Here is a 24,356-nt window from a genome sequence, read left to right as displayed (position 1 = left end):
TAGGTGTTATAAGACTGTCTTGCTCTCCAAATCCAGTGTAATAGCAGACACGCACATACCATGCAGGAGTTTTCACAACACTGATCCATTTGGAACATTGTTGTTCGTTAGCTTTTTTCTGTCAGTTTGCCTTTAATTACTGTGCTGCTGATCACAAAGCTAGTTTCCAGTCCATTATGTTGCACCATTTCGGTTCCACTCCCATATGGCTTAACTATTTTCTAGCACTTCTTGTGAAGCTGTGCTGATGACTTGGCTGGAGTCTAAGCCCATCATATGCACAGGGTTCCCTTTGCACACCTTACTAGTGAACCAGTTGTAGAACTTGAATCAACATGGACTTCCACTGAAGTTATGTTCATGCCATTGCTAGGAAGATTAACATTCAGAACCTCCCTATGATGTCTATAATTACTTGGTTTCTTCCCTAGAAGTACCTTTTTTCCAAGGTAACATCTGTCACCTTGTCTTCAGTCCTGTCATGTCTGTCTGATCAAAAATAAAGCACTGTAGAGCCCTTCCATTGCTTCACTAAATATTTCTGACAACCTTTGTGCCATCTTAATGTTCAGGATAAAACCGTGTTTGAACTGAGGGCAGCATTTAATGGAGGCAGCAATGACTGCAGGGACATTACTCTGAAGCTAGGAAATAAGAATAAGACCAGAATGTATTGGACTACACTGGCCTATGACTTAAAACACCAGGCGTTATTAAATATAAACAAAACCACTCCAGTGAGTTAGCTTACATTTATAAATTCCCTTAAACATATTGCGTATGTGTAAGCTGAAAATATGAATCTGTAGCCACACTTACATTTCTTTTATTGTATTCCTTTTATTCTCAGAGTTTCTTCCAGGATAAGTCTGAAAATGGTCCATAGCAATTAGCAGTCTGCACTGGTTAACAAATGGGAAGAAAATAAATGCATACATAAAATAATATGCAGGTAGATATACATTAAGAATCCAAATGTTATTTTTCTTCAAAACCAGTTTAGCATTCCAGGATTCAAGGACTGGTACGACATCTCACCATTTAGTGATAGTCTTACAATATCAGATTCAAAACACACAAGTGCTACTTAATTTACATAAGGGACTAGAGATCACTTTAACTTTCTAGGTACTTGTTTATGACACCTTAACTCCACACCTTTTTTCATGTACAGCTACCAATGGCAGACTCATGCTTACGTTCAAATGTAGTTAATAGACATATGGCCCAGGAACCCAGTGAGGAATCTTGCCCAGTTTCCCAAGTGCCCCAAAGCATTGTCTGGTTAAGTAACTTACTCAGAGCCACACAGTAAGCAAAAGGAGGTTGAGGGAATCAAACTCTGGACTACAGAAAGCAGCTCACTGATCGATCATAGCCTTAATCCATTGTACTAACCTGCCTTCTCCTTTGCCATCCAACATTTAGATGTCAAGAAGCTGGTTTTACCTCGTGATTTCCTGACAGGATACCTCTGGTCAAGTGTCTGTAAATCCTCTGTGTTTCTGCAGGCTGATTAAAGCCTTCAGTTCATGGACTAGTCAGGGTATATTCACTAGTACTACATTTAACCTTTATTTTTGAAATAAGTTCAACAGTTTCCCCACATATTTTTAACTTATGATTTTTTTCACTTTCAGTGTAGTCCCTTTTACTATTGAACTGTTTTTATCTGTATTTTGTCAAGTTTTGGTACATGTGCGTTTTTATTGCATTTCAGTAATATTTTCTACCAGTGTTGTATAGGTCTGCAGCATCTAACTGAATTGCAACACTGTAAGTGACCATTTGATAAAAAAATAAAATCCCAGAAGAATAGGTAACCTAATGGCAAAAATCATGGAAACACCTTTCCCATAGACCATAAAGGTAATCTGTAATGCGTATTCCTGCATACCGAGTAATATCTACACTTACCTTATCACTAAAATGGTAAATAGCTTATAGAAATTTTTGATAACAGTGAAAATTCTAATAATGTGCTTTTGCAGGGGAGATTCCCTTCTCCCCCCCCCCCCCCCCACACACACACACACACACATTTGTAAGGGAGTTGTGCATTTCTACAGTCTTGCTTTGTAATTATTCCCATTCCAAATTTGCTTAGCCTTGGAGAAAGAAGGAATCCTTTTTCAGCACACTATGGTTCCTGCACTAACCTCTAACATCTTGTTAGTTTGGACTGTGGGACACACTGGATAGATTTCCTCTTTCAGAACTTCTTATCTACAGTCCAGTTTTATGATAGTATTCCAACAGTATGAATATTTTGCTTACAGTCTAGTTTTATGATAGTATTCCAACAGTATGAATATTTTGTTTACAGTCTAGTTTTATGATAGTATTCCAACATTGTGAATATTTTGCTTACAGTCTACTTTTATGATAGTATTCCAACAGTATGAATATTTTGCTTACAGTCTAGTTTTATGATAGTATTCCAACAGTATGAATATTTTGCTTATAGTCTAGTTTTATGATAGTATTCCAACAGTATGAATATTTTGCTTACAGTCTAGTTTTATGATAGTATTCCAACCGTATGAATATTTTGCTTACAGTCTAGTTTTATGATAGTATTCCAACCGTATGAATATTTTGTTTACAGTCTAGTTTTATGATAGTATTCCAACAGTGTGAATATTTTGCTTACAGTCTACTTTTATGATAGTATTCCAACAGTATGAATATATTGCTTACAGTCTAGTTTTATGATAGTATTCTAACAGATTGAATATTTTGCTTACAGTCTAGTTTTATGATAGTATTCCAACCGTATGAATATTTTGTTTACAGTCTAGTTTTATGATAGTATTCCAACAGTGTGAATATTTTGCTTACAGTCTACTTTTATGATAGTATTCCAACAGTATGAATATTTTGCTTACAGTCTAGTTTTATGATAGTATTCCAACAGTATGAATATATTGCTTACAGTCTAGTTTTATGATAGTATTCCAACAGTGTGAATATTTTGCTTACAGTCTACTTTTATGATAGTATTCCAACAGTATGAATATTTTGCTCACTTCCTAAATGGTATTTTTCCACTTCAGGCTTTTGGCAGTCATTAGTCAAAGATATTTACTTCAGTACACTTATGTGGTATGCTATATATGTGGAACTCTGTTTTTGCCTTTTATAAACTGTGTGGCAGCTGAACTTTTCAGAACATGCCACTCGGTGGCTGATGGGTAGAGAGATTGATAGATGTCAGTCACTGTATGCAGAAGATGCACCTCAGATCGAGATGTGGACCACCATATACACAACTACATAGCCTGTTCATCCAGCATGCATATGCTATTGGGGAAATGTATGCAAGTAATCATTATTGCAGCAGGAATGTTTGAAATCTAAGTTCATAGATTCATAGGTTGGTACTAGGCTATCGGCCCTAGGGCCTATACAAGCCTAGCCATAACAATTCCCTGGCTATTTCTTCCCACACTGTTTACTTCTCTGGACCCCTGTCTAGCAGGGCAACTAAGCACAGTAGGAAGTTGAAATGTGAGCATTGGGTGGGTCGAGGGATATATGTGACAGGACATGCTACACAAATGCCCACATACAACATAGTTTTAGTATGATTTAATTTATGGTTTAAGGAAAAACAGAACTGGGACTCTGAGTTGATTGAACCAAATGGCAGCCTGTGTGCCCATTGTAAAGAAGAAATGTGTAGGGTGAATATGGTTCATTCTGCAACATGCGCATACACACACACACACACACACACACACACACAAACACACACACACTGCAGCTTAAATACAAAAGAAAATCCATGAGTGTAGTAATTGAGTAGAGCTCTTGATTATGCATGTCGCTCCTTTGGTTGGTTATTTCATCAACAACTTGATTTTAATCAGGACTTCAGTGAAAGTGCTGCACTTTTAAAACAGTACTGAATACAGGCCATAAACACAATGTCCTATTGCCTCAATACCCTATCTCTATACTCTGCTTCCTACAGACTGCTGAGAGGTGATTTATGCCTGCATACAAGCCATCCTTTGATCCCATTTTAATGGCGCCTTTACATATCTACAAAATGAACAGCACCAGAACTACTAGATCTAAGGATTTAAACTTTGCTCACAACTTAAATAAGACATGTTGGAAGGACAGGTACATATCTCAGAGAATCCCCATTCTTTGCATTAGGCTTCATATGCATGTGAAGCAGGCTTTCTCTAACCCTGTTCAGGCACAACCTCGACCAGTGGGTGGGATATCGAAAATTCACCCCTGGTCTGATACACATTTCTCTTATAGATGTTGGCAGCCATTAAGTCATGCCCTAACATACATCGCTTAAAATAACTTCTAAGCCACAGTAACTTGTGGGATACATGTTTGTTGCATGGCTAGGCTTATAAAGGCCCAAGTGGTTGTTAGCCTGTTATGAAGCTATGAAACCATTCCATTTTTTGATTAATAAAATAGTTTTGTAAATGCTGACTTTTATATGAGCTTGATACTTGGGGAAAAAAAGCTTTCTATAAACAAACATTCTTATTTAAGCAGTGCAAATTGATTTGGTGCAATATTTCCAACAATGTTTTTCCCCTTATTTGCTTTAGGAAGACCTGCTTTTGTCTGTGCTGCCTGTATACATCTCCATGGAAATGAAACTTGCTATAATAGAGCGGTTGAAGGAAAGTAGCACTCAGACTCAAATTCGAGATCACAACTTTCACAGCTTATACGTAAAAAGACATCAGAACGTGAGGTAAGTGAAAAGGATTAATTATATAACATCAGTTTTAAGCTGCATTGGAGACTTAGAGCACTATAATGTCTTTCAAGCTCAGATTCAAAATGCTTAAATGTTTCAAATTCAGAAATAAATAAATAAATTATGACACCAAGAATCGGTCTGCTTTTAATTTATCTTGGCGTATTAAGTCTTATCTCTCAGTTTATCTTGACATGGTTGCAACTTTTTCTTACTCATTTATAGCCATAACCTGGACTTAGCTAAGCCATGACAGCTCGTTATCCCATTGCCTGATTAAACATTTTTAAACTGCTTTAGAATTTAGTTAAATATAAATTTGCTATGTTTGAACACCGACAGCTGAAGTGTAGTGTCTTAATGTGACCTCTGCCCCTGTTTTCTTCCCATTTCCTCTGGAATTCTCACTCCAACGTGTGATTCCCTCACCTCATGTTACTTTTATTTTTAACAGGCTTTACTTCACCATCTATTCTTTCTATCTTTAGACTGAAAAATCCAACTTACTGCACAAATTCACAGTCTAGAAAATTAATTTATCTGGTCAATAATAACTAAAAATAAGTCTTGAAAAATATAAAAATTGGGCAGAATTGCCACATGTAACAAAACTGTGGTATCTACAAAAGGAGACTTGAAAACATTCAAAAGGTGTCACTGCACTCAAACTTTCCAGAGTTCTGAGATTTAGATACATCCTTGATCTGACTGTGCTACTTAAATGAGATAATAAAAACCTTGATTTATCTAGAATGGCCCACATTGTGAATCCACTCCCCAGGAGAGAGAAAAAGAAAAACATTCCACCATATTCTAAGTTGAGATGCTTGAAGCATATACCTTCTGTTGATGTTTAGTCATGTTTCCATTTGAACTCTGTTATATTCTTCTCACCATTGGACATGGATGTGTTGTATAAAGTGTATTATTATCATTTTAAAACAGCTGTACACTATTACTTTCATAGTAAACTTACAACTCAAGGACATTCAAGACACTTAGCAACATTACTGTTGGTATGGAGAGTATATAATTTCTTGCCGATAAATGGATTCCACATACACTGCATGGTTTCCCATCCAATCTACACATTTTGTTTTGAAAGCAGATATGATGTTAGTTTCTTTTATATGTACAAATGTGTAGAAAGAATTTATTTCAAAGTCAGGGAGTATGTTAGATGATCTGTCATGCTCTTAGGTGCTATTGATCTTATGGTGGAGGTTGAAATCTTTGGTCTTAATATTAGACAGACTGTTGGACAGGGTCAGATATTATAAGCACTTTGAGTGCTCAAAAAGCTAAACAGTGATCACCCCTCTGGACAATGTATGAGGCAGAGTAGAGGCATAGGACATTTAGTCTTTCTGAGTAGCTTAGTTATGTAATCAAGAAATCATCTTAGTTAGAAACCTTTGGGGATCTTTCAAATTTTTAGGCATGGTTTACCTTTTGCAAATCCATTTTTTGTAGCCCAGGATTTGTAGATTACATGTGACATTTTTTATCAGCTCTACAGCGCATAACTTTTACATGGATTTCTGAGGCTAATGGGTCTTCAGGCTTTGAACATATTAATTAAAGATTAGAAACAGAGTTATCACCTATACTTCACATAAATGTTTTATCTGTAATGATCTGTATTTCCTTTTAACTGCTATTCAGTATAATGACTTACTTTTTTGCTAAGATTCTCAAAAAGATGCTGAAAATAAAAGCTCAAATATTTGAATGGAAGGTAATCTTTCTATTTTCCAACATGAAGATATACCCAGTAGATGAATATGGATGGATGAAGTTTTGAACCTTTTTTTTAATATACAGCAGTTCCATGGTTTAGAAATTTATTTATTTGTTTTATTTTATTTGACATTTGTTGACTGGGTTAGTCCAACTGGGACAGAGCTCTTTTTTAGTGGAGATCCAGAGAGAAAAGCTCCACAGTAAAAACATACAAAGACATATAATGCAAAAACATACAATTAATTTAATATATCATGACAATAAAGCTCATTTCCTCTGCTTTCTGTGCTACCCAATGTTAAAAGATAAGATGTGGCAAGAAGTATTTACCCTATATCGTCTACATAAGGTAAATTTACCTTTACTGATTCATTTAGAAGTGAAGATTAGAAATATTGGATTTAGCTTCTTTGTCTACAGTCCTTCCACAATCTGTAAGAATTTAATGATGTGGAGAGAAATTGACCTCTATGATTTAATCAAATAGTAAATAAATATGCATTCTGTGTAAATGCTTGGATTTGATGCTGTATAGAAATCATTTTGTTTTGCAGGGCTGAATTTTTAAACACGTTAGTGGGGTTGCTATGGGTGCCTTTTGGGAGAAACTTGTAATATATCAAGTTTTTTATTGAGAAATATAAAATGTTCTTATTTTATACATTTTTTTTATTCCAAGGTAGGCTCACTGAATTGGACATTCCTCATATATTTAAATGCAAGTACTACTTTTTTAAAACCTTTTCTAACTATTGATATTAACTCATTTTAAGATGTGGGGCTATGCTAGTACAAAAGGGTAAGACAATATTTTAGCATTCAATCACAGGATACCTGGCTGCACTGCTACGTGTAATTATTCATTACACCGTATGGGGAATGCACAATAAGTACATTTAAGAGTAATATTGCTAAAAAGCTAAGTTTTAGGACATCTCATTTAACTGCAGACCTTGAGATAAATTTAAAAGTAGTAAGATGGTAAATGATAAACTTGTTTAAATGGGTACAGTGAGTGAAATGTTTTGAAAATATCTGCCAATATTATGGGGAGACATAATGTAATGTGGGATGGAATGGAGGTCAAGAAGGGGTTAATAACCCTAGGCAAGCAGGCAGATAGATATGGGATTATCATTTGCTGCTCATATTCAGTACTTACTCCATTGCCATTAAAGAGATTAAAAAAAAATTTGCATATTCTGACAATAGACGGTGTAGCTAAGGTCATGGAGGCATATTGTCTGGTTTCAGTGAACTTGAGTTTTTAATTTTATTTGTGGCAGCAGTTATTAAATCTTTAATTCCAGAAATGATGTCTGTCTTTGTCTCTGACTCTGACACATTTGTGTTTATTATGCAGTTTGCACAAAGGTTTTCTTTGACTGCAGTCACTATGTCCTGCAGTCGGGTAATTTCATTGTTTATGGATAACATGCAACATTCTTAGTTTTGCTTTTTCTGATGTAATTAAAGAATATGTTATTAATTTCATATTTTTAGATCAAGTTATCATCTTAATTAGATATAGAAAATTTGGCAGGAAAAATAATTATTTTTGTATTTTATGTCTAGATTAAATATTTGCTTCTTAAAGCTAAGCAGTATGTCTCTTTTGTTGTATGTATAATTAAGTTTGTGATTCTGGGAAATATATTTTATTGACTTTACCCATATGTTTCTGTCTTACCAGTATGCATTCTTGACTACACAAATTGGTAATATCATTGCACACGCTGATTGTATTCTTCAGTCTTCAAGTTAAGTGTATTTGCCAAAACTGATTGAAAAGTGGTGAAAGTATTGTTTTCAAAAATAAGCATATTATTCTGATATTGTCAGACAACATATTATTTTTCTTTTTGAAATAAACTTTAGTGGGTATTGGATGGACTCCCTTTCCATCTTCCCCACACAAGCTAGGTTTGTGTTGGACACACCCCTGCAGAATTTACTTGTTTTCTTTTGTCACCAGTTGTTGATTTCTACAGAAAATCAAAGTTCTGGGAATGCATCTTGGTGGAGCCTGTCCATTAGACAAAATGAAGGAGATCTTTGCCAAGGTACAGAGATGGTCTATACACAATTTAATGATTGATACTCACAATAAAGTTTAGGCTTTAGGCATTAGTAGTCCTCCTAGAAAATTGTGTATGTCTACTCAGTACTTAACTAACAGACTCTTTTAAAAAGTAGCTGTAAAATATATAGGATGTGATATTAATTTGCAAGAAACTACACTGTCTGCATAAAGTATAAGGCAAGAGCTTTTCCTCCAGTGACTTGACCCTTGGGTTATGCCAATAGACTTGGTAAGTTAGGGATAGTCTGCTCTGCTGTTTTTATGTCCAAGTCCTGTAGGAATAGTAAATGTGACCTATCACCAAAACTAAAGTAGAAAGTACAAAGCAGCTTCACATTGCTATACAGTTGGACCTACACCAGTAGACATCAATACCTTAACAGCTAGCATTATGGTGTTTGGAACATCATAAAAGCTTCTAAAAAAAACATGTATCCATGTAACCAACAAAAGTGGCAGATATTTGATAGAAAAGAAGTCAAAAGCCTTAGACCAAACTCACTCTTTCTCGAAACATATTACTAACATTATCATCAAACCCTGGGATAGCATAAACTATGCTACAAATATTCTCATCTTCTCATACCCCTGCTTGTCTTGTCTTAACTAGGAAAGTACTAATTTCAAACATCAAATATCATCTCCCACTAACTACCTTCTATTGTCATGACAACACACAAAAATTTCAAACTTGCTGATTTGCATTACTTTTAGATCAGCTAGCCTCTCACTATCAGCTTCTACTATGTGTTAAATGATTAACTGTTAATGAAGGGGCAACCTTGCTACTCCACATGGGATATATGTAAATGATCCCTTAAGCATCTACAGCATTTCAGCTACGTCTTCTAATTGCCCATGACTTTTTAACTTTTTAGTCTTTTTGGGTACATTCTGGCCAGTAAAGCCAACCCCCTTAGCTTTTGACATAAATGAGGTTTCTGCAAAATGTCCCAATGAACATCCAAACCAAAGAGTAAAAGGTCACACAGATAAACATTCAGTAAAGAATTGCAAGAAAAACCCATCCAAGATAGAGTTTTTACTGTGTAATATACTTTAGACACACACAGCTTAAAATCAAACTTGATATCCATGCACTTTTGATAGCCTCAGACATGTAATATCCGGCATATAGTGTCTGCCAGCCTTCTCTTGTTTTTTCTTCTTTTTTTTTTTTTACTGCTGTACCGGACATCCTGAGATTAGTGTAGCAAAATGTTAGTGAATACTTTTTTCCCCTTTGTGTCCGTTTCTTTGATGCATTGTTTGCTTATATTTAAAATGTACAAAAATATGTTTTGCTGTATCTTGATTGATCTATACCTTTTAAATGCATATCCTAACCATTTATGCTGAATTCTTTGTATAATACAACTGTTTTTACAGTGTTTTTCCAAATATACCTATTCTCAGTGGCTTTTAAAAGTGCCAGTAAATAAACATTTTCCACTACACATTGCTACAGAACACAACTGCTTGGTTAACAATAGCCTGTAGTTGCCAACAGTTGATCTGTCTCCAGTGGATCTATATTAATTCATCAAACTACGTATTCATTGAATACATATTCATCGATGGCTAAACAGCAGAAATCATTACAGCAAAGCATGGAATTTTTCCCAGGATTAGGAACCACTCACCCTCTAGCACTAAATGAAACCCACCCAAGTGGTGGGCTTTGCCCCCCAACTATATATACCAACTCCAAGATTGCACTATAGTGGGGAAAAGGGCGATGGCCCAGTGGTTCTTAACCCTGGGGAAAATCCTGTGCTTTGCTGTAATGAATTTCACTGTTTAGCCTTCAAATATGTAATCGACAAATGTGTATTTCGATGAACTAATATAGACCCATCTCCAATAAAGTTATATTAGTTTGCACATTTTAATGGCCCAACCCAGTCTGTGTTCTGATTGTCAATTGTTTTGTACCTTTTCTTGTTCTATGCTCTCTTCGCCCTACTTTAGACTTTGAAATGCAGCTACTAAAAGATGTTATAGTGAAAAGGGTGGACTGAGAAAAAGTAGTAAGTAAGGAAAGACATTTGGACTTCTTTCTTATTCAGTGAAGAAATAAACTGTGTCCATGGCTTGATGGTCAAAGCTGGCAAAATAATAGATCCTATGAGAAAACAGTTACATGAGAGGATACAGGAATCCTATCTGGAAACAGATCTCTTGCTCATTCTGTACATTTAACTAATGTTTTGGCCAGGTATGGCAATCCAGATAAAAAAGAAGTGGTGCAAAATGTTGCCACCTGCAACACACATAACAGTACAAAGGAAGAGGTACTAGCGTATGCGTTTTTGATTGCCATGGGTTGAGTGGATACAGATTTGTTTATTTCTAAGAATTCATATGTCTGATATATATATGGAGTACTATTCAAAGATTTCAAAAATAATTTGGCATTCACAACTTCCAAGTCTGATTAGTGCATTTAAGTTTTTATTTCCAACTTCCAGTTATAGCAAGCTATGTGTAGCTGGTTGATTTCTCAGCTCATTTTCATTAAATTTTTGTTAACTGGCTGCTTAGATCTTGGTTTATTTGTGGATATATTTGTCCTTGTTTTTTTGACTTGTCTGCAGATCATACCAATTACTGGCCACAAAAAAAAAAAAAAAAAAAAAGTTAAAAAGCATGCGAGTAAATTCTGTAACCAGCTGACAGAATCAACAGATCTTTTTGATAAAGTAATGAATCAGGCCACTAGTTTGTTTAGAGGGACACTTTTCTGTATGTAACAACTTACCTTTGCAGCAGATAACATTTGAAATTAAGAAAAAGATAGAGGTAAACCTTAGTAGATATGTTAAACAGCCAGAGCAAAGTTGCATGAATTTCAGAAAGCCCCAGTTTAACCCTTCAAATGTCATTATCAAAGTCATATCAAGGTCAGGGTGAAGGGGTTTCTGCCCCAGGTGCAATCATTTAAGTTGCGTAAATCAGAGTGAAAAAGTGCCAACCAAATCTATGAGGAAAAAAATAAAAGCAGTTAAATCAATAAGTAATCAAAACACCACAGTTGGATCAATCAGTACAATTAGCGGAGTCGTGACTGACAAAAATTGCAGCCAAGTGTCAGCATTTATACATCTCAGAGGATATAGTATTGCCTCTAATCCAAAAATAGAATTTAGATATTAACCTTTAAAGATAGTTTTTTACTAAAATGTATTACTAAGCAATTTCCTGTTCTGATCACAGAACTAGTTTCAGAAAGGCTGCCTGAAGCATTTTTTTAAAACAAGCTGCTGTTGCTATAAGCACTTCGATTCATTCAGCTTTAATATGACAGTAATTAATAATTTTATTTGTTATTTGGTGAGAAAAGATTATATAGCTGTTACTACATTTGATATCTGTCTGGCTATGTTATACAGTAACTAGGAATTAAAGCAAATTCATTTACAACATAGAAAAGTAACAACAGAAATAACTTCTGATGCAGAGCTTAATGTAATTAGATCAGTAAGTTTGCAGAAAACTGGCATGTATCTTGGGAAGCACACACAGGCAAGACTTGTGTTTCTATTCTTCACATTTAGACAGCATATACACAAAAACAATGCATATGTTTCTGTCTTTTACATACACATGATTTTAATTATCATAATGAAATATATATGTACTTTATATATTTTAATTTTTTTTTTTCATACGTTTAAAATGTTTCTGATAGAAAATTACAGATTAACACATTTTCGCTAACAGAACAATCACTGTGCTACAACTGAAAATAGTTTGTCAGCATGCGGGTCAGCAGGTGACCTTTCCTTCTATCTGCTGACCTTTCCTTCTATCTGCTGACCTTTCCTTCTATCTGCTGACCTTTAGTTAACAGATGCTACATTTATCCTAGTAACAGACTCACAGTGTACTTTTTGAGAGTTACTGCTGTCTCATAACTGATTTACATCTGCCTTTTAGAGGATGTAATTCTAATCAATTAAATGTTCATTTATATTGGTAGTTGCCCTTTTGATAGTGAGAGGAAATTTATGTAAGCACTTGTCTTGGCAATGTATTCCTATTGCAGCTTCTATTTATATATTTATTTTTTTAACATTTGTCCAGCCACCACTGACATTTATATAAAATGTTCCCCTACATTTATTTATTCAATGAATATTTGTAAGCTGGTATCTACTGTTGAGTCTCCAATACTGTAACAGTTCCCCCCAAACAAATATAAGGAACCATGTTTGTTCTTGCTCAGTCGGTATCTGTTTTCAAGCTTCATTGATTCAGTGCACTTCATAAATCACGCTATATCTTGGACCTGATTCACTTGGTCCATTGTCAAGACTTGTACTGCTTGATGCCTTGCACACTCCATCCTACATACGATGGCAACAGCTGCTTGGCTCACATAACCGAGAATGCCAATTATAACCAATATAAGCTGTATTATGTTATCCTCCCCAGGAACTGCTAGAACCTCTCAACCAGGACAGCCATGTTTCCTTTTCTTTTTTTTTTTTAATCGTTTCCTTAATTAGCCTGAGGTAGCTCTTGATTTCAGTTCCATTATCAGGAATATAAGAATATAAGTGCAGCATTCATCTCTCACCATTTCACAAATATCACATTTACTAGCAAATATGTATTGACTTAAGAGTAACCCTACTTAATTCCTCTACCAGCAATGCTAACCTTTGAATTTTCCCAAATTACTTTCCCTGCTTGTTAAAAGTGAAAGATTGATGGTCCTGCTATAGTATCATCTCTTGCATCCATTTTTGCTGTCAGTGTATTTTTTAAGTTTAACATTCCTAATGTTGTGACTAGGCAAGGTAGAAGTGCGCTTAAGTAATGGAATTATATCGCCTAAATAACACAGTCCACTCCATCCCTCAAGAGTCCTTTATATGCTGTTTTCCCACATATGTAACATATACCTGCCCAAACTGGTTCATAGCATTGTTCACGTATATTAGCAGTCCCATACTTACAGTGAAATCAGTTTTTTTTCCTTCTTCTCATAAACAAATGTTGACATTTTCATGCAAGGTCTTGAGAAAGGATGTTCATTCTCCATTAGTCAGTCTTTTAATCTGTAAGATTGAATGTCTGTTGAATATCTCTTGAAGCAAACATATAATGTTACTCATAGCATCTTGAGGTATCTCCACTTAGGTTCATCACTGGTAAACTTAGTGTCTTTGACAGAAAGCTGCATCCTTGATGAACTACTAAGCATATTGACTTGAAGATCATCAGGTGTATCTGAAAAATAGTGCAAGTGCATCTGATAATCCCTGTGTAAAGGAAAACACGTTAGTTATTTTTCCATCCATTTTAGTTTTTATATGTTTGAGATTTTACTACTTCTTGGCATTCAATATTATACAGTTAAATTTACATTGCTAGTAACCCTACTTTTGTAATGATGTATGGCCCTACTCAGTTTAGGCTCCATTTGCTTGTATTGCCAAACTGGTGGACCATTACAAGATTTCCTTGTTCCAGTTGTACCTCCTTTTCCTAGATCTCATTTTGCCTGTGAAGTTCTAAACTGTAGGCTTATCCAGCTTTGCAGATAATCCCTTTTTGTTCAACTAGGTTGGTCTTGGAGCTGGTCCCACAGTTTTAAAGTCGCTTTTTCTAATTTAAAAAGAACAAATTGTAATGCTCTAGGAAAGATCTCACCCTACTAGCCATTTGGAAACCCCTTAGGAGTGTGATTTTTGTTCCATACCAATCTCTAGGGCTAAGATTTTCTTAATACTTTAGTAAACAAGAGAAAGGTGAGACTCACCCCACTGGTAGTGTGGAAGTCTCCTCTAAGTCAATCTGCTTAGGTGGAGATTCACAAGTCTTCTACCTCCATTCTCTAGAATGGGTCCCCCTGAGAACTGAACTTCCTGTTCATTTTCTCCTTCCTCTCTTTGCCTTTTGCACTAGCTATCTTTGTTTCCTGTCTCGCTAGAACCTCTCTTAATTACCTAAGTTTGACTCATTTGTTTTAATTATCTCTCCAATAAAGTAGGTTCCCTGATCACTGTGTATCTGTCAAGTTACACCGCTTGCTGAAATGAGACTTTCACTCATTATTCTAACTACCAAATTGGCATCTTCCTTTTTTGTTGGATGACCTTCCACACACCCAGTGTACTCACCTGTTAGGATGAGTAAAAAGTAGAATCCTTCTGGCACAGCTGGAAGAGGTTCCACAAAGTCTGCCTCTATTCTTTACCAGGCCCAATGCTTGTGTGAGTCAAAGTTATTTCTTCCTTTAATATTTTCCTGCGTTGTGCATTACACAGCTGTGAGACCTGTGCATTTAACTTTGGAATTAATACTTTGTTGTATCTTTTCTCTTCCTTCACGTCCTAGGAAATTATCATAGTAGGCAAGTAATATTGTTCTTTCTTGGGTTCAGTTGTGTTTGCTCTATGCAGAGGACCATTTTTGTTTTGAATTCTGCTAACATTGACCAGCGTTCTGGAAACCTAACCCATGTCCATTCGTCTCCTAGCATAACCTCATATTATTCTGTTTTGTCTTCCTTGATCATATTTGGCTTTTCTCTCAGAATTTTTACCAAGCTTCCTAACTGTTGATGATCTTTGTGTGATTTGCATTTAGGGTCATTTGGGCATTTGTTCAAATTCTGGATCTGATAATCATCTCATTTCATCTGTCCTTAAAACTGTTAGTACACACACACACACACACACACACACACACACACACACACACACACACACACACCTATAATGATCTATGTTTATACTCTATGCACTGGTATCTACAGAAGTAAGCTGTAAAAGATAAAGGCAAAAGGTTTATGGGCAAATTCATTCCTATTTTGCATTTAGAATCTTCTGCAGTATTTTCTTGTTTGTTTTCTTCCATATCACTTGCCTATCATGCCTAGTGCTATGTAGCATGCTGTGTTGGATAAGTTTGTTCAGTACTGAGAGCCCTTTCATTTGCTAGCTGATCTATTGCTTGGCTGGCCTGACTATGTGCTTTATCTTTGATATGTACTTTTGACCTTATTAATGCTTACAGTAGAGGGATTATCTTTATCAGTTTTCAAATTGCTGTTAACACTTCTGATAGCTGATTGGTTTACCATCTGCTGTGATCAAGCCTCTTCTTGCCCAGATGGGAAAGGGAGAGTTTAGGATTCAAATTGCATGTTCATTATCTGTATACATGTTTGTAGGTCTGAGCAGTAGTAGTAGAGCTTGCTTGACCTGCTTCTAGCTCAGCTCCCAGTGCTGAATGTTCCTTCTGGGTAACATCTCATTTTTGTTCCTTTGTTTCTGAGTTGTAAATAGCCCATCCTGTTCCAAACCATCCCCTCTCAGGGCTCTAATATCTGGAAACATCTGTGTGTCAATTTGTGCTTTTTCACTCTCACCCTTAGGTGCTCCTAATCATCTTTCAAGTCAGGACACTCACGAGGTTCCCCTCTCGGCCATTTGGAAACTCTTTGGGGTTGATTTCTTCCAATGCCAATCACTAGGCTTGGGTTTTGTTAATCTGAGGGATATCTGCCCATTAGAAAACAATTAATCCAAAGGTTAATTATCTCACTCTCCTGCCACCTGTTTTATGCTTAACTTACAATGCAGAAAAAACATTCAGGGAAGTTTTGTCCGTTTGTAATTTTGAAAAATAAAAGGACAACCCAACAGTGCATTTGAAAGCTTGTGGCTTGTGTCCATAGGTGGTTACTGAGCTATTGACCTGACTGTGCGTGCCCAATATAATCCTAGAGAAACCTGGGCTTTGTTTGCTGTGATCTGATAGCCTATTCCAGAGGAGTAGCAATCTCAGAGAGAGATATCTGTCTCTACAGCAGGTCCTTTTTATGTCATAAGCCAGGTTAAGGTCTGTGGAGTGGGTGACCCTTGTCCCATTTCACTTGCAGATGTCCAGCATTTCCTTTAGGTTTGGATCTGAGATTGCTCTGTAGGCCAGGCACAAGTCTCCTATTACTCTGTACACTACTAAGTACAGTGACAGTGACTTCATTCTGTCAATGTATGACATGTGTTGTTTAGAAATCTCTGAGATCTCTCAAGTTGCTGCAAGTGCCTTGTAAGATTCATACCAAAGGGAGCATTGTACTCAATTATTGGCCTGATGAGGGTCGAGTACAGGGGTTGCTGTGACCTCTTTCACTCTTGAGGCAATGCCAGTGCTAATGAGGTGTGTGACATAAAATGCCTTCCTTACCACAGTAGACACATGGTATTCAAAGTTTAGGCTACAGTCAACTTGCATTCCTAAGCCTCTCACTACTGAGTTGTTACTTAGGGTACTATTATTTATATGATAGTCTGCAGGAATATTGTTTTTACCGAAGGGAATGATAATGCATTTTTTTGCAATGAGTTTGAATACTTGGCTTTGGCACCAGTCATTGGTTTCTGTATGTCCCTGTTGAAGTATATTGACATATTTTGGGGATTCAGTGATTGCATCTAATTTGCAGTCGTCAGCAAACTTAGTCAGACACAGCCCCTCTATTTTGGCCTGAACTTCTGAGAAGTATATTCCGAACAATAGGGCACCCGGCACTGACGCCTGTAGAACCCCACTGGTGACAGGTCTGCTGGTTGAGGTAAAGTCTCCAACTTTGACTGAGTATGATCTATCAGTGAGCCAGTTAGCGATCCACCTGACGACATAAGAGTTGATGTTCAACTGGAAGATTTTATCAATGATGCCCGAATGTGGAAATGTGTCAAAGGCCTTGGCTAAGTTAAGGTAGGCTGTATGCACAGATTTGCCTTTGTCTATGGCTCTGGTGACATTTTCAAAGAAGTCCACCAGGTTTAACAAGCATAACCTGCCTTTGATAAAACCAAACTGTGTCAGATCAAGGGTTTTGAGATCACCTATATCCTTATTTGTAAGGTCTGTGATGATTTGTTCCATGGCCTTACAAATTAGGCTGGCTAAGTTTATGAGTCTGTAGTTACCAGGGTCTGTTGCTGTACTCCCTTTATGAAAGGGGATTACAGTTGCTGTTTTCCATTATGCAGGGACAAAACCAGTACTCAGGCTGTGGTTGAAGAGAGTACCTAATGGAGTTGATAACTCATGTTTTAGACCATTTAAAACACAACCTGGGATGCCTTCCAGTCCTATAGAGGCTGTGTTTTTGGCCTTGGAGCGAGAGCATTAATGATTTGCTCTTTGGAGATGCAAGGTGGGGAAGATGTAGAATTAATTCTTTGTGGAATGTTTGTTGGGGATGGGAGGGGGTGACATTTTCACCAAACCTGTCCGCTAATAGGTTAGATATTTTCACAGGATCAGTGTATGTGTTGCCATCCACAGCTCGTTCGGCACACATCTGGGTCCTACCTTTTAGGTTATGGATATAGCTGAAAAATGCCTTATGGTTATGCTTAGCTATGGTTGCTACATTTTTGTTGAAGTTGTCCTTAGAGGATTTTACGAGTTGTATTATTTATTTGCTCAAGCAGAGGAGGGTGGTCTTCCAGTGCTGGGACCTCTCTTTTTTATTCTTAACAAATTTTTCCTCTTGTTTTATAACTTATTAATGATAGATGTCAACCAGCAAGGCTTGTTTTTTCTTTAGGATCTTGTTTTAATCCTATCAGGTGCAGCTGTGTCAATACATTAGTTGAACTTGGAGTAACTCCATCGAGTTTTACTGTCTAACTAGTCTAGAGGTGTATTTACATTTTTATGAAGATAGATACTCCTGCTTTGGTTCTCACATGTTCATTCTGTGGTCTAAAAGTATGGAAGGCATTGTAGCCTTGCAGGGCCAGGGTACTCTGAACCAAGTTTCTGTGACTGCACAGACGTCCTCCAGGGAGAGGAGTGCTTCCAGAGAGTGCAGTTTTAGCAGCATAACCTTTAATTTATTTGTGAGTGATATTTTTCACATCAGAAATTTTGTTCTTCAGACCTTGCCTAAAAAAGACACTATGGGGGAGGTAAGTGCCTTAGCCAGTAACCAAAAGCCTAGAGGTGACAGGTGAAGACCATCTCTAGCAAAACAGCATGGTCTATCAACCATGTCATCCCAGGCCAACAGGAACTGGATCCCCTTAGAATGTCACCAGAAACTAAGCCAATTGTTGAAGCCAATCATTTTTTGTTTACATTGTGGTATCTTCCTAGGTGTGGGTAGACTGCTGCTCGAGGCTAGGGGCATGCCTGCCTTTGAATACTTAGTCATAGAGATCAATCATGTCTCTCTTCATATAGTCCATTGAGGTACATCTGAAGTCATTCACACTAACATGAACTATGATGGAGTCATAACCGTACTTGTCAAGAGATTTGAGTGCATGTGTGATCTGATGGATCCTGACACCCGATAGACAGCTGACCGTAACCTTGTCCAGCCTGGTGAATGGGACATCTGTGTGTCTCAAAATGGAGTCACCTATGACTAAAAAATTTGGTTTAGATGTGCTTTGCGTTAGGGCCTTAGTTGGTGAGACGTGTATTGACTGAGGTATTAGGTGTAGCATGTTTCTATTTGGAAGGTCTCTGGTGTTTAGGAAGGTTTGTGGTGAGTACCTCCACGTATGATGGTTTATCTGTTGGGTGCATGGTTTGCATAGGAGGTGTAGTTTGTAAGATGACAAACTGTTCATTGTTACCGTTCTGTGCATTTTTTTATTAACCAAGATTTAAGGAACAGGAATATTAATTTCTTCTAAAGCAACTATGCAAATTGCAAGACATTCTGACATTTAACATTTCATCCCACCTTAGTCACATTTATAACTCAAAATCCAAATTCACTTATTAGGGAACCATGACTAAACCCACAGTAATTATCTGAAAGTAGAAGTCCTATGACCTCAGTTCATAAATATCATTGAAATACACCTTGGTGAAAATTGTTTTATTTCAGGTACCTATGTAAACAATGTTGCAGTCGAAATCCATCATTTTAGAAAAATATAAAATAGTATAATAATTATAACCAGCAGCCCAAGAGGTAAATCTTCCGTTGCTAGAAAATAACTGGCATAAATAAAATATGTACAAAAGCAATGCCAAGTTTGACGTGAACTTTCTTAATTGCGATGTCTGTGTGTTAGTCAAATCGGAGTCTATTGTCGATTGTCATGCCAAGGAGTTTTGTATGCTCATCTGGTTGGATGACTATGTTGTTTGCTGAGAGAATGGTGAAAGGAGGGGTTGTCGATGATAGTTTGCTACTCATAAATAGCATTAACTGTGTTTTTTTGGGTTGATGATTAGTTGTGATTTAGTTAGATGTGTTTCTATATCATTAAAAACATGTTGGGCTACTATTTGGAGGTCTGTTAAGGTATCTGCTGAGCAGATTAAAGTCCGCATACTGAACTACTTTAGCATGTGTTGTGGATGAAGCTAGATCATTAGAGAAGATGGTGAAAAGAAAGGTCCCTAGCATGGATCCTTGTGTGACTCCAACTGAGACAAGCAGAAGTGGTGAGAGTTCGGATTTCCATCGTAATGCTTGTTTTCTGTCAGAAAGATAAGTTAGGAACCAGGAGAGGGAAGTCTTTGATAGGTTTAGTAAGGCAAGGCTATTAAGGAGTTTCTGATGGGAGAGAGTGTTGAATACTTTTGACGTTTCTAGGAAGATTGATGATATTAGAGAAATTAATTAGGGCTATGGTGGTGCTGTGTTTCTGTCTGAAACTGTGTTGGGAGAGAGAGAGAAGGTTGCGAGATAGCAGGTATTGTAGTAATTGAACATGTATGCATTTTTCCAGAATTTTGACACATGGGGAAAGGATGTCTATGGGTCTGTAATTGTTTAGTTCTGTTGAAGTTCTTCCTTTATGTAAAGGGGTGATGCAGGAAATTTTCCATCATTTTGGGACATATTGTTCTGCTATATAACTATTTACCAGAATGGAGATAGGTAGAGCTATGGCATTGGCTGAAAGTTTGAGGTACTCAGTGGGGAGTTGGTCAGCTGCTAAGGAAGGTTTAATTTTTTTCAGCATTGTTCTTATGGTGTTTGTTGGGACAAGTTTGAGGTCAAAAGAGGAGGAGTTAGTTTCCACATTAGGTGGAAGAGTTGGTGGGGTGGAATTGTTCCCTGTAACTAAGGAGAGGAGAGTGTTTATAAAGTAGGTGTTGATTTGTGAAGCAATACTCACACTTTGGTTTTTGGTTATTAGTTCTGGGGTTGTGGCTTTACCTGGTTGGAGGAGCGAGTTAATTGCCTGACAGAACTTTTTGGGATTGTTTTCATATTTGTTTTGCATGCCACTGAGTCTGCATTTAGAAAAATTTCTATAATCTGCAGTATAATGAAAATTGTTGTTCCAGGGTACCACTCAACACTGCTATATTCTTTACACCATAGGTACAATTTGCCTATCATCAAAGAAGATCTGAGATTTTTATGTTTGATTGTTTGGATACTCTGCAGTTCGCCACTTGTTGGATTTTTATTTCATGGGCACAGAAAGCCTACACAAAGGTTTCTGAGGTCTCAAACTTTACTTACTTTTTCCTCCTACTTATGCACATTCACGAGCTCCGTAAAAATGAGCACTTTGACTTTTTTTCCACCGTATGCTATTTATCTGGATGCATGTTGCTGTTCAAAAATGGGGATCACCTAGTGTAGCTATAAGGGACTTCCTCCCCTGCATATAAAAAGGTCAGTCTTCATCAAGAGGAAGAAGAATGGAGACTTGTCACATTAAGCATGTATATGAGCCTGTTATAAGCAGACACTGTAAACATTTTGGTTATACAGGAGAATTTTAGACTTTCATATTATTTGTCAGGAGATAATGATCCCTGTGAAAGTGGGCACAGCCTCTTATATTACGTGTGACAGACCGGAAAAAGTTCTGTAACAAAGCTTCCATACTTGGCTCCAAGGAATATGAGCACCATTGATGCAAACACAGCCTCTCATTTTACATGCGTTATAAAACAGACTAATAAAGTCTGATGATAGCCTTATAAAAGCAAGCATTTTCAATGATCAAAGTGTAAGCCGTTGTATTAGATGGACCTGATGAAGCTCAGGCAAAAGTGTTTAATTAAATATAGTTCTATAGTTGCAGTTCATAGTGTGCTGTCATGTTTTATTTCTTAGAAGTTAAAAATAAAAATAAAACCCTTTAACTAAGAATGATGTTTCACTGGCTGCTGAGTTGGTAAACCCTCATGGGTCTTTCAGGAATATTCAAATAAGGGACTAACCTCTAACCTTTGGGACTGGCTCCTTGTTTTTCCATCTCCCAGATTTTCCTCCAATCATCTCCTATGGACCCTCCCACCATTTTCTGTAACTGCCTGTAAATAACTGACCTGTTGAATGTAATGTATTAGAACAAGAACACTCGTCCATCTACCTGCTTAACTGAATAAACTACTGGAAACCTCAACAAAGTCTTTATTCCTCCTACAGGAAGGTCATCAGACAGAGAGGCAGTCTTCTAGATCTGCTAGCTAAAGTGATATTATCTGGACTAATACTTTATACTGTGTTTCCTGTTAGTCCTGTCACCCTCTGGATCACAGGTGGGATACCAGACTTCACTCAAACCCTCTGGATTACCTCTGTTAACTTTTACTGTAATAGGATTGGGCTCTTTGATGGACGCTGACTGTTTTGCAATCAAATTGGATTATTGAATGAGACATTTTATTTTAATTAGTGAAAGACAGTGTTGTATTCCATGCTTTGCTAAACTGAAAGTTCTGGAAAATAGTCACTGATTTAGGGCAATTAAGAACAGTCTTCAGTAACATAATTTTTAAATGTGTGTGGTTTAGTATTTTTAATTTTATTTTTTTTGCAGATTTGATGCAGATTTTTATGTTACAATAGCTAATAGCAGATTTCATGCTTACAACCTGTAAACAACAATTTTACACTTGTGAATAGAGGCGGACAGCTTGCCATGTATTCTGGTCTTTGTGGTAGTACACCAGAGTTTGTTTACCAGAGGTTATGAAGGTAGCTTCAAGTTCTGACTTGGGGGGGAGGGGATGTTGTCGCTGAGATTTACTCAGCTGTGTGGTTGACTTTGAATGTAACAGTTCCAGATTGATGCTGTTACTTGGGCACACTGTTGCTATTGGGCCATATACTCTGGGTGGAGCCACCTAAAATAATGAAGACTTCACTGATATGTAAATCATCTCTTTTTTAGAGCTGATTGGCAGGTATATGCCTCAATAAGAACAGAGAAACTCTTGTGTTTTGAAGACGGGTCAAAGTATTGTACACTGTAGAAACAGTGGATTGCCAAACCATATCTTGAATTTATCTATTAAATAATGTTACTTTACTATGTTTATTGTATCCGGAAGAACATTTCCAGCATATATTGCTCTCAGTTACAGAAAGCTGATATATTTGGTCTTCTTTCGGCTTTTTCTGGTTTAGGGGTCGCCACAGCGGATCACTGGTCCGCTAATGATTGGCAGTAGATTTTTTACGGTGTCAAGTTACCAGCCTGGCACCCAACCTTCAAAGAAGGAACACCCACACATGCACGTACCTACCTGTATGCCTTTAACGTTCACTCAACTTTGGGGAGGACATGCATACTCCGCACAGAAGGCACTCCAGCCGAGAATCGAACAGGAGAACCTCTTGCTGTGAAGCGACAGTGCTAACTGCTGCACCACCGCGGCCATAAAAGAAAGCTGATATATAATTTTGCTTATTTTACTTATTTTTTTTTTTATTATTTGCTGCATATGTTCCATGCATCAGATGGGAGAGGGGGCATTGCTTGTTTCTGGTTTCAGTTGCTTAAGGAGGAGATATCTGCCTATCATTTTTATGAAGAGTATTATGTTTGTAGTTTTAAGGGATACTTTTTGTCATAAGTGTAGCATTAGAAGATCAAGATTTTTCTTATTTTTTAGAAACTCAATTGGCCTTACAATTCATATATTTGGTAGATAAAGTTTGTGTGGGTGGATCATGTGTCCAGCTCTCCATCTGTATCTGTGTCTTAAATTGCACTTTAAATCTGCAGGTACTGACATGGGAGATTAGTGGGTTTGGCAACATGGTTGAATAGTCCACGTTTTTTATATATTTAAAAAATCAGTTTGTGCATGCAGTTTGTCAACAAAACAGACTTCTTTCTGAGCAGGGGCATTTAAAAATTGTGGCATTTGAATATGAAGTAATTTACCCTATTCTTTGGGGTAAAAGGCAATGTGGTGTTGCTATATTGCTTCCTATGATGTAGGATTTCAAGTGAAGGTACATTTGATAGGCAATTGAGTCAGGTTCATACCACTGAAATGCATTTGGCAAGATTTTATTATGACTGCATCAAATTATAGACCCCGTAATTGAGTTTAATTGAGCTAAGAGAGATGCTAACTGAAGTAGTGATGTTAAAAGGTGTGTGGTTGTTGATCATTATGTGGACCCAAGAGAGAGTGGCATTTTGACTCTTACTGTTTTATTATGGGGTTAGTAGATGTGGTTACCCATATGGGGTCAGTAAGACACATTTGCATATTATTCAAATAGGTTCGGATGTTATTCTAGACTTGACAGAAGAGCTATATCAAAGGAGCATGCTTATCTTATTTGGAAGATGGATGCTTGTCCGGTTGTGTGGTATAAGACCATTACCCTTTGTCTTGTGGTAGAGGTCCTACCAAATTAGTGATGGTTCAATTTTTGTAACTCTATTTTAAGGGCTAGCAAACAGCTCTGTAAGAACACTGGTATAATAGTTATCATGAAAATGGGAGGGCTTGACTCCATAGAGGAGGCACCTTCATGGGCTCTGTGAAAGTGTGGTGGAGCAGTACACACAGGGTTCTCAA

General features: G+C 37.0%; 1 protein-coding gene across 2 annotated transcripts in view; it reads left to right on the top strand.

Annotated features, from left to right (window-relative positions):
* ADCY7 (adenylate cyclase 7) overlaps positions 1-24,356 on the top strand; it is a 2,777,509-nt gene that overhangs the window by 1,994,613 nt on the left and 758,540 nt on the right. For both annotated transcript variants that reach the window (XM_044081980.1, XM_044081981.1), the window contains one exon: positions 4,587-4,735. In XM_044081980.1, coding sequence (XP_043937915.1) covers positions 4,587-4,735 — 149 coding nt within the window. The remainder of the gene's footprint in view (positions 1-4,586; positions 4,736-24,356) is intronic.

Source organism: Protopterus annectens, chromosome 8.part1 (assembly GCF_019279795.1).
Source record: "Protopterus annectens isolate FY-2018-M chromosome 8.part1, PAN1.0, whole genome shotgun sequence".
Lineage (NCBI taxonomy): Eukaryota > Metazoa > Chordata > Ceratodontiformes > Protopteridae > Protopterus > Protopterus annectens.
Note: the sequence above shows the minus strand (reverse complement) of the source record. Positions and strands in the feature narration are given on the sequence as shown.